At 42.6% G+C, this 12,115-nt stretch overlaps 1 protein-coding gene across 1 annotated transcript in view; it reads right to left on the bottom strand.

The window, feature by feature from the left end:
• The window catches only part of slc4a11 (solute carrier family 4 member 11), a 146,645-nt gene that overhangs the window by 54,362 nt on the left and 80,168 nt on the right, over positions 1-12,115 (bottom strand). Inside the window, exons 6-8 of the mRNA XM_069922730.1 lie at positions 11,675-11,798; positions 7,672-7,875; positions 1,562-1,646 (exon numbers count right to left, since the gene is read on the bottom strand). Of these exons, the coding sequence (XP_069778831.1) occupies positions 1,562-1,646; positions 7,672-7,875; positions 11,675-11,798 (413 nt within the window). The remainder of the gene's footprint in view (positions 1-1,561; positions 1,647-7,671; positions 7,876-11,674; positions 11,799-12,115) is intronic.

The following is a 12,115-nucleotide window of genomic DNA, read 5'->3' on the forward strand; positions in this document are numbered from 1 at the left end:
GATAAAGGTCCTGTGGTGTTCTCTGCCCCAAAACACTTCCATCTTAAGATTGATTCCTATCTTAGCCAATTCGTGAACGGCAGGGTGCCAGAAGTGACCAGTTCGTCTGACTTGCAAGGACCTGACAGCAATGAGTGCTGCAATAGACCAAAGTGCTGGAGAAACTCAGCAAGTCACGCAACATCCATTGGAAGGCTAGCCAAAGTTTAGAGCCAGAATGTTGTCAAAGATTCCAGGCACACCCATTTTTTTTTTAATTTCGGGCAGTTTCATTTATTTTTTTCCACTCATCTGAAAGACAACACTTCCAAAATGTCCAGCAACCCCTCCAGTCTCCACTGAGAGCATTAGCCTAGACTTTGGGCTCATATTCAACTCAAGAAGGACCAAATTATCTGAAGATAATTTGTCTAGGCTAATGCTCTCAGTGGAGACTGGAGGGGTTGCTGGACATTTTGGAAGTGTTGTCTTTGTCTGTGGCTAAACATGACCACACCCGCTGCACAGGAGAACTGATGGGCCACGAGGTCAAGAGTCTGAGAGTTGCTCAGCCCATTCACACACAAGAAAGCACTTAAAACAAAACGCAAATAATTTTATTTTAACAAGGTCTTCCACAGCTGCTGGATGGAAAGATGGAAAACCCAACACATTCCCTCACTAGCTTTTGCCGATGAGAAGAATTTAAAACATCTCCCACCAAATCCCATTCAGCACAATGTAATACCAAACCTGTTGGAGAAATGCAGCAGGGAGTCTAGCATCCATAGGCAGTAAAGCTTAACCAATGTACTGACCTGGCAGAGGGCCCAAGTCCAAAATATTGGATACCCCCTAAACTTCCTATGGATGCAGAGCTTCTCCAGCATGTTTGGGCATTGCTCAACCTCCATCTCTGCACATTTTCTCATTTAACTGGGAAACGCAAGGAGCAGCAAAATAATAATTAATTGGGCCCTTATAAGATCAAATTATATAGAACAGACAGGAACTGGAAAGACTAGAGAACGACTAATGAAAAGATCTGCTTAAAAAGCATTCCCTATTAAAGAATTCAAAATGTGAGCCCAGTGGGCCAAAAAGCTGCCTCCTTTCCTATTAAGTACTATCATTTTAAGATATCATAGAAAGTTCTGATTAAATAAATGGAACTTTTCTCAGTATCAGGAGGGTTGGTGACCAGAAAAAAAAGAGAAAGGTTGATAAAGGAAGATGTAAAGTACCACTTGAAAGGGCAAATTCAATGGTAATATCAGAGAAGAATCAGCTAAATATACATTTTCAATGTATGGAACTAATTGGCTACCACTGGGAGGACGGACATTCTATTCTACACCAAAGGAAAATATTACGTGGGCCAAGAACAGATGATCATCACAGCCTTCACCCACACTCATCCATAATGCTGTTTGGAAACAGAACTGTGGGGGAAAAGGAAGGCCATGGAACGCCAACCTTGCCAGTAATGCCCCGATTCCCCAAAATAATTTTCTGCTTCCTGCAGGGGTGTAGCCACAATATCCACAGGTCAAACTATTTTTAAAAAAAACTGTTTACTCACCATCAGTGAAATCCGAGAGATAGAAAGGCAACCTGCGCCTGAGATCTTCCATCATTCCCTTACCCAAACGTGGGTACTTGTGAACCTGCTCAGGAGGGAGGGAAATTGTATCATCAGGATTGCTGAGCAAGAACTTCAAGCAGGAAGTCAACTCTTCCAGATATTTATACCTTAAAGTACTCCCTACTTTGGAATGAATTTCCATTTGGAAATCTAGAGAATAAAAATTAATGTAATTGGGAACTTGATGTTTGGCACAGCGTCTCCGGACTGAATGGCTTTTAGGACAAGAATTCACGAGGGTGCCAATGGCGAGAGGGGCTCGCGAATGGGCCTCGGGAGCTGAGGGCTTCCTGTTGGCACTGGAGGTTCAGAACTGGGAGCTAGATTCACTGATGTATTGGATAAGGGGCTGTGTGGTTGGAAAGGCTGTGTGGTTGGAAAGCCAAATCTGCAGGTGCTCAGTGTCTCTAAAGGGACTTTCCCCTGCTTCTCTACCTCTTACAGTTGGGGGTGCCAGGCAATGTTAGTGGTGTCTCTGAGTGCCTTTGTGGCCTGTACTGTGCAGTAGTGTTCTATGTTCAATCGAATACTTTCCTACCTCACACTCGTAACCCCCTAACATCTACTTGCCTATTATAGAGTCAAAAGATGTCCTTGTGTACCAAGGTAAAACGCAAAGTCTGCAGACACTGTTTGAAGTAAAACACAATGCTGGAGAAACACAGCAGATCAAACACTGTACTTTAAATAGGAAAGATAAAGAAACATAATAAATGTATCTGGCTTGAGCCTTTCATCAAGGTATGAGCAGAAATAAGACATTCTCCAATTCAGGCAAGATCTCCTCTGCACCCTCTCCAAAGCTTCCACTTCTTTCCTTTAAAGAGGCAACCAGAACTGAACACAATATTGCAAGTTTAATGGAGAAACTCAGCCGGTCACGCAGTGTTCATTATGGCAAAGATACATAACCAACGTTTCGGGCCTAAACCCTTTGTCAAGGTTGTGCATCTTTGCCATTAAGAACATATCGTGACATGCCTAGTTTCTCCAGCACATTTGAATGTTAAACTACAAATACAACAACTAGAAACTTCCTTGATTGACAATACTCCAAGTGTGATCGAACCAGAGTTTTGTGGAGCTGCAACATTATTTCACAGCTCTTTAACTTAATCCCCTGACTAATAAAGGCCAGTACACCACAAGCATTCTTAACTACCCTATCAACCTGCATTGCAACCTTGAGGGATCTTTGGATTTGGACCATAAGGTCCATCTGTTCTTCTACACTGTTAAGTATCTGGCATTAACTCTGCCTTTAACTTTGACCTTCTAAAATACATCACTTCACACTTATCTGGATAAAGATGGTTTGGCGTGAAGGAAGAGGCCGTCAACTTCCAACCCAGCTGCCCTGTGGGAATCAAGGTAGCATCTCACTACCATCTGCTAGAAGGCAATTAGTAAAAGGGAACAAATGCTAGCTTTGCCAGAGATGCTCACTAAAGAAAAACAAATTGAAAGAAAAAGCTTGGCAACGTGCGGTCGAATGACTCACACAGCCTGCGGACTCTGCAGGAGACTGGCTCATGGGAACCAGGTATTGGAACTGGAATTAGAGAGGTTCCGAGGGCAAGAAGGTTTCTCAAAAGGCTTTGAGTGCTGAAGGCTTCCAGATCATTTTTAATATTTTGATCTGGAGGTCAGGTTGCCAATGGTTTGAACTGGAATCAGTGCAGCAGAGGCTTTGGGAGCACAATGGAGGCAAATCCACAGGCACTCAGAGACTCTGAAGAGACTTTCTTTTGCTTCAGTTTCTCCTATTGTTATGGGTGCTGGGAAATGCTCACAATGACGTCGCTTTACGGCAGGCACGAGTTAAAGTACATCATGCATGTTACATTTTTAATAAAAGAAACCATTGAACAGCATGGTGCGCTGAAGTGCCCGTTCTATGTTGCCGCCATATTGGATTGGCATAGACTTGCATCATGGTGGCCATGGATGAGATGGGTCGTACGGGCCACATCCGTGCTGCACAGCCCAATATTCAGATCTGAAACGTGGCAAAAACCTGGAGCACACAGGCGAAGATGCAAACTACACACAGACTGCACCAGAGGTTCAGGATCAAGTGCTGCGAGGATGCAACTCTACGGTTACACCAGTCCTTGGCTAATGATAGCACAGATTTTCTATCATGAGGAGGTGAGAACATAAGTGGAATTATTCTCTGCCAGACAGAAGTAGAAGCTCAAGTGCATCTGGAAATCAACAGCTATAGATATCAAGGGTAACTGGGAAATTATTAAAGCAACAGTGAATTTTAAAATAATTACACAACAATCATTTGCTCTACAAATGGTACAAGCAAATTCAATGGCAAATTCAAACCAAGAGGTTAGTGAAGCGATTATCCCAATGCTAATACAGCACCAGTGTTCCAGGCTGAGCCGTCTGTAAGGAGTTTGTACGTTCTTCCCGTGTCTAGATGATTTCCTGGATGCTCTGTTCTCCTTCATGTACCAAAGACAAATGGACTTAGTAGGTTAACTGTTCAAATGCGTGCATTTGGGCAACACAGGATCGTGGTCCAGAATGGCCTGTAACTAGGCTGCCATCTACAAATTAAAAGGAATTCTTGAAAAGGAAAACAGCCTCTGGCTGTGGGAAACCAAGTCTAAATGAATAATTCTCCCTAAATTAAAGTTTGCGACAGGTGTCACACTTTAATCACACATCTGGGATTAAAGTCACCAAACAAGATCCGCCGTAGGCTCCCTTTGAAGAACGGGAGATTCTATAACAGTCTGATAACTCCTGTGGTTACTCTCTCTCAGTAATGCCTAACAATACTCACAAACATTTCCACGATGGAATGCAATATTAGGAGCTCCAGGTTTCTGCACAGCAGCTGAACCCTTTCAAGATCAAGGACAGCACCAATGTAGTGCGACTCTATGCTGTTAGATAGTGGGGATTGTTGTACCACAGATCTGCAATCATCTCTGCCCAGGTCTCATTGTGATCAGGTGCTGCAGCGTTTTGGGAAAGTACTACAGATAGACCAAGACATTTTGAAGTTACGATACTCAGAATCCGTTTTGAATAAAGGTAACATGGTTGCTTTCCCTTCTCTGAAGGAAATGCTTCCGTCCATTCGGTCCCCGCAGATCGCTTTGGAACCCATGCGCAGATTGCCATCACTGGGAAGGGGGAGCGCATGCTTGAAAGCAATCTGCGCATGGGTTCCAAATCACAACATAGGGCCGCTGCCCCTATTTACCTGGCGCTACCTGTATCTGCTCACCTAGTTCCATGCATAAGGCACTGTTTGAGACCATGCACAAACTGTTCTCCCAGAAGCCAACATACTTCAGGCAGATTAACATTTCACGGCCTCACGATATACCAAAGCATTGCGTGCCCATTGAAATAAGCTCTGAGGCATAGTTGCGGCAATGCTCAGAAGGTGACCATCAAATTTGTGCAACATTTTCCTCAATAATTACTTGGCTTCTAATTTCCAGGTTGACATAATACATTTTTTTGCTACAGCTAAGGCTATCATAATCAATCTTTTGTGTGCTCCATCCAAAATCGAGGCTAAGTTCTTTACTTCTTATATTACTTAGAAGAAAGATCTCTGGATTTTTTGGTATGTTGCTTTTTGTGATTTTATTGAATACCTGATTTAGATCTTCCCAAAACTTTTCCACTTTCTCACATGCCCAAATTGCATGTACTGTTGTTCCCGTTTCCTTCTTACAGCGAAGACATCTGTCTGATACTGTTGGGTCCCATTTATTTAACTTTTGGGGTGTGATGTATAGCCTGTGTAACCAATTATATTGTATCATGCGTAACCTCGTGTTTATTGTATTTCTCATAGTTCCGGAGCATAGCTTTTCCCATATTTCATTCTTTATCTTTATGTTTAGATCTTGTTCCCACTTTTGTTTGGGTTTACAGTTGATTTCATTTTTCTCTTTCTCTTGTAGTTTGATGTACATGTTTGTTATAAATCTTTTAATTATCATTGTGTCTGTAATCACATATTCAAAGCTGCTTCCTTGTGGTAATCTCAGTCTGCTTCTCAATTTGTCCTTCAAGTAGGTTTTCAGTTGGTGGTATGTAAACATTGTACCGTGAGAATACAGCAATGGTACATAGAAATGAATAAATGTATTCCATTGGAAAAAATAACATATAATTTAAGAAATAACATCACAGTATTTGAACAAATTTTGGAACTGTACATGGAACAGAGAAGTCCTACCACGGACCTCCACTGCCTAAAATGACAGAAGGAGAAGAAGACGAAATGAACTGACCCAGTGGGTAAAAGTAGATAACACTGTGTGATGACATTGTTTAACGGGTTTAATGTATCATATATGTTGAATGTTGAGTGGGTGGGGAGGGGGGTGGGAAGGAGGGAGGGAACGGAACGAGGGGAGAAAATGACACTGTGTATATTCAAGAGGGAAAGGTTTATGTGTATTTTGGTCAATATGGTTCATAGTGTGAAAAATTTAAAAAAAATAAAAAAAAATAATATTAATCTTGCAGAAACAAAATTTATATCCTGCCTCTCTTGTCTATATAACAGATGCAACAAAGGTGTTTTCACTGATACATGGGACAAGAACTAGGGGACATGGCCTCCAGAACTGGGGGAACAGAAACAAGACAAAGAGAGCAATGAATCCGTGGAACTCCCTGCCCACAGAAGCAGTTGACTCTGCCTCGTTGAATAGATTGAAGACAAACATTTTTGCATAGTGGGGGAATTATGGGAAAAAGCCAGGTCAGTGGAGCAGAGTCTAGGGCCATATCTTTATTGAGTGGTGGTGGAGCAGCTTGACAGGCCAGATCCACCCATCTCCTATTTTTCTATTGATTAGAAAATATTTGTCAGCATATTGGAAGAACCTCCATGGAGGTTGTCGACTGTCGAATGCTTCAACAAAAAGACTGATCCTTTGATAACGGAGCATCCATGGCACCACATTGGAAGATCAGCCTCAATCCAGAGCATACAACCTCCTAACCTGGCGATAACATGCAAAATCTACACACTAGCACCGAATCCAAATCTTAGTAGTGCTAGAAGGACAAAATACAAGATTTTTAAAAATCTACTTGAAAACAAAGCACAGGGCATTGTTGTCATTCAGCCAAACATTAAAAAAAAATTGTGAATAGTAAAGGTGAAAAAGATCCTGGGGAAAAGTTAAGAAAATGGGGAGGGGAAAATACATCAGCCATGATTTGAATGGCAGACCAGACTCAATGGGCTAAATGCTCCACTTCTGTCTTATAAAAAGCAATGTGGTTACCCACATGAACTGCATGCCCAAGCTGGCATAGCACAAGGTACCTGGAACCTGCAATCAATTAACCATTTGGCCATGGGTTTTCCAAGCTGTTGGGTAACACTATTTTAGGTTCTGCACATCTTTTGTCTGACTTACATAACACACAAATGAGTGAAGAATATCAGTTCCAATGAACAAACATCTCCCTTGTTATATACTTGGCTCTCCTAGGAACATTTGCACAGCACCTTTTCAAAAGCAATTACTTCAAGATGCAAATTCACAATGTCTAAATGTTTGGCCAGTTTCTTTCCTTCTCCTCTTCACATGTTAATAAGGATGTAATCGTCTTCAAAAACACATCTGGGACCCAGCATAAGATGGTACATAAAGCAGACAGAAGATTTTTGTTTTAAAAAAGCACATCTCTTTCAGCTTTCCCCAAAGATGCTGAAAGAAAAGCTTCATGTTGGAAATGGGTGCTTCAGTCACTCATTCACACCAGCCCTGCACCGATTCCATTTGATTCATTATGATTCTTGGATTCCTATCAATTCTTCCAGATACTACCAGTCACTCACAAAACTGGAGCCAATCTGCAATTAACCTCCCAATCCGCAGTCTTTGGGATGCAGGAGAAATGTCGGCAACCCAAATTAAATGCAAGTGGTTGCAGGGTGCAAAATTGAGACAGACGAGAAACCAGGGTCAGGCTTGAACTCCAGTCCCTGGCACTGCAAGTTAATTCTTAGCACCATAGTCCAACTAATCAAATCCGAATACCTGAGATCGTTTGTCTTGCTTTTCCTTTGAATCGCCGTGAATGCTTGTCTCCTTATGGATTACCGTTAGAAGGTGTCGCTGCAGAATTAGAATTTCTTTGAACTCCTCCTTGTTTTTAGCTTCTGAGAGCTTCTGACGGAAGTTCAGGTCAGCAAACATTGTGGCAAAGGTTCTTCCAACTTCAATGGCAGTCTTTGTGCTTTTCTGCCATGGGGAATGGAAAGGATTAATTAAGATCAATGACCAGCCATTAAAACTGAACAGCAAACACAGAATAAACCCCAATGCAAGAGCAATCACTTGAATTTGGTGAGGGGGGGTGTTTCCAAGTAGTGGCATCAGTCACCTGTTCACACCTGAGATTACAGCAGGCAGCAACCTGGGCTCAAACTCACCACTGTCTACAAGAAGATTTTTTTTTAAAAAAAACATTCTCCTCGTGACCCAAGTGAGTTTTTCCCTGAGTGCTCCAGTTTCGTGCTACCCTTAGAAAACGTATGGATTTGGTAGGTTAGTTGGGCAGCACGAGTTCCAATGATCAGAATCAGCTTTTACCACGTTGAAAATAAATTAAATTTTGATGAATAAAAGAGTTGGTCAATATAGGCTGCTGCCTGACCCATTGTACTCATGAGAGATTGATAGGCTTTTGATTAACCAGGGCATCAAAGGGTATGTGGAAAAGGTCAGGCAGTGGGGCTGAGTGGGAAAATGGATCAGCAAATGATTAAATGTGGGGAAGACAGGATGGGCTGAATAGCCCATTTCTGCTCCTGTTGGGCTGCATAAACAGTGGGTCAGATCAAGAACAATCTAGTCTGCATGACGAGGTTCAAGATTTACAAGTTATATATTTCAACATTAATTGTGGCAATTACATCTACTTCCAAATTTCTTCACAATTATGATCTTTCCAACTGGATTTCATCTGGTGCACTTTCCTTTTCTGCTAACGGAAGTTCAAGAACAGTGAGAAAGTTCATTTTGCGAGTAGTCCAGATCGTCAACCCATGCATAGTACAGCAATTAAAAACAGGGCAGAATGCAGTGCGACAAAGAAAGATCAGTTAACATAAAGCAGAAACAACATTCATTAGAGAGTGGGATAAGCATTTCAATACAATGGGAAGAGACCATTTTAAATGTGGTATTGTCAGGGGGGTAGAGCATAGAAACCAGCTCTGCAGCCCACTACATCCAGACCAATCTCTGATCCTACTTGCCCACATGATGTCCACAGCATTCTATGCCCTGGCTATTCTGATGCCTTCCTAGTTTCCTCTTAAAAGTTGTGCCTTCACCTCTGGCAGCTCATTCCAGAAGATATCCACACTCTATAGAATGAGAAAGGATGAATTTCTGTGTTTTTATAACAATCACAGCATCTCCAGAGTTTCAGGTTTCACTCCATTCAGTTGCTCCACCTCAAAATCTCTTTGAGGGATCCCTACCCTGAAGAAGTTCTCCTTCTCTCTTCGAAGGGAGTTCTGTGGCAGTCTCAGTACTCCCTATCTGCACACCCCGCAGCTCTCAAGCTCCATGACCATGTACTCACCCAGACCCACTTCCACAGCCTCTCTATATCCAATTAACACCCTTTGTCTGTTGGTCTGTACTCCTGCCCCACCCTCCCCCACCCTCTCTTTTAATTCAGATGCCTGCCTGCTTTCTACTTATACCGTGTAGAAGGGCTCAGCCCGAAAATATCAGAGAGAGAGAGAGAGACAGAAAGACAGAGAGAGACACATGCTATGGACCCTGCAAGACCTGCCGTGTTCCTCCAACATTTCTATGCTGTTTCTGCAATCACAGCATCTGCAGACTTCAGCATTTCACAAGGATTAATTGATGATCTGATAGTTAAGAAAGCTCAAGGGAAGACTAATAATAATGATTGAAATGTACTTTGAGTTGTTTAGTTCACTCTAAACGCCAAGTTTTAAATCTGGCGGGCGCCTGAAATAAAAAGGCTGAGGAAGGAGGGAAGAAAGGGCAGGGGGAGCAGTACAGGCCAATAGACAAAAGGCAATGGGATAGGTGAACAGGAGAGGAGCTAGTTCAGTCAGAATCCAAAGCTGATGTTTTACTCTCAGTGATCTTCCCAAGGCATGCCCAAGATTGCCTCTAATCTCATCAGATGCTGTGAGAAACCCACACAAAAGGCAGCCAACAGCATCTGAGTGATTAGAATGTGGTCAGGTGAACAAGACTGTACTGAAGTATGCGTGAAATCTTGACCACAAGAAGGTCATTGCCAGTACTAAAACTCAGTCTATCCATATCACAGCAGTGCATCAACTACATGAAATTCAAACTTCCAGTGTGAAATCTATCATATTCTGTTAAAATTAAGATCATAGAACACAACAGCACAAGCCCTTTGGCCCATGATGTTGTACCAACTGATGTAAACCCACTCCACAATAAACCAACCCTTCCCTACTTCACACCCAGAGCCCTTTATTTTTCTTACATCCATGTGCTCACCTTTTGAAGGACCCCAGCCACAGTGGTGGGTACATTCTAGAGGTACCCACCTCTGTGCAAAAACACATCTGGCATCTTCCTTAAAAACTTCCCTCCATTCACCTTAAACAGATGTATTTGCTATCATTAGTCTGGGAAATAGGTGCCAGCTGTCCACCTTATTAATGGCCCTCAATCTTATACATCTTGATTAAGTGACCTTCTTCTCTCCAAAGGGAAAAGCCCTAGCTCTGTCAAAGTTACTTCATGAGACGCGTGCTCCATTCCTGTCCACATCCTGGCCAATCTCTTCTGCACCCTCTCCAAAGCGCCTACATCCTTCCTCCAGAAGGAAATGCAATACCCCATGCTCTAACTGAAATTTTATAGAGCTGCAACATCACCTCAGGACTCTCAAGCTCAAACTAATGATGGAAAACCAGCAAACTATGCTCTCTCTTAATCACCTCATCAACTTGTGAGCGAGAAAGAAATAAAATTTAAAGCATCTTAAAACGCTCACTCTCCTTTGGTTGAGAATTTGAACTGAAACCTTGGCCACACTCTCAAGTTTTAACTAAAAGGCTGCTTAGAACTGTCCTAGCCAATAGTTTAATCACTCAACAGCACAAGATGTGTGACTGCCTGACATATTTATGGAATGCAGCTGAAGATAATTTGGTTGCCATCCTGCCGAGAGGAGAACACTTCAGAGTGCCTTTGCTTCAAAGATCACACAAACACAATGCAAGCTTCCCTCCCCTCCATCTCCCACTGCCTAAGAAAGATAATAAAGGACCCATCACACCCCAGTCACCCCCACCCCCACCATTCTCAAAAAGGCAAGAAAGCTTTAGGCTTAAAGACAGTTCCTGCCCTGCAGCCATCAGCCAGGTTTCTGAATGGACCCACAATGCTCTCCTGCTCCATTTGCTTTGTACTAATTGATCCTTTTCATTGCTAACTCCAGTCTGTAAACATGATAAAAAGAAAGTATGCGGCTGCTGGGGTCGATTGCAATCCTTCCATGAGATGCTGCGGGAACCTGCTGAGTTTGACCAGCACATTTACGTGTGGCACACTGAAATTGTGCTCGTTCTTTATGCAACTAAATTAATGCTAGAGTTGACCTATTAGGCCGCTCAGGGGAGAACCCCTCGCATCTGCACTGGGCAAAGTGTGAGAAATTAATTTATTTCATGGCCCACACAAGTTTTAGAAACATTGAGATTAAAAGAGAAACAAATGCAAGTCTCCCTTTACCTCAAAATTCATGGCAACAAATGCTGATAACTTTACAAGTTATTTGGGCAGGTTGGCCAATAAAATATCACTAAGGTACAATTGGCATATTGAACATTTTGATCTTCAACCAGAATGCAAACCTTTGGCTATTGGGTGTTGACTCAGTCCTTCAATGAAGCAGCATCAGACAACTCACCAGATGAGTGTTTTTCACAGCAAGTTGTACTCCTCCCCAATTCCATGCACCCCTGCATTGCCCACAAATCAAAGCTTGTCAATAAATGTTTATTACCATTTTGGCTGGCACCAGGATCAGAATGACATAGCGCACCTCACAGCAATTCTCCCCCCAGTTTTGAGGCCTCTCCAGTCGACTTATACATACTTGACGCCTATGGAGGGTTGTAACAGTGCACCTGCAGCAAGGGAAAACATCGTGGGATTTTTTTTAAATAAAAGCTAAAACAATGCACAAATAGGAAAGTATTTTGCCTTGGGAGAAGTTCCTCATGAACTTTCTTTTTTGGGCCACATAGTTAGCGTTGTTTCTCCAAGTTTGAATCCGGCGCTGTCTGCAAGAAGTTTGTAGGTTCTCTCTCTCTCTCTCTCTCTTTCTCCTTTCTCTCTCTCTCTCCTTCCCCCCCCCCCCCCCCACCCTCCCCCATCCATGTCTCATGGGTCCTCCAGGTTTCCTTCCACCTTTTAAATCATATAGAGCATTGTAGGTTGATTG

Source organism: Narcine bancroftii, chromosome 3 (genome assembly GCF_036971445.1).
Source record: "Narcine bancroftii isolate sNarBan1 chromosome 3, sNarBan1.hap1, whole genome shotgun sequence".
NCBI lineage: Eukaryota > Metazoa > Chordata > Chondrichthyes > Torpediniformes > Narcinidae > Narcine > Narcine bancroftii.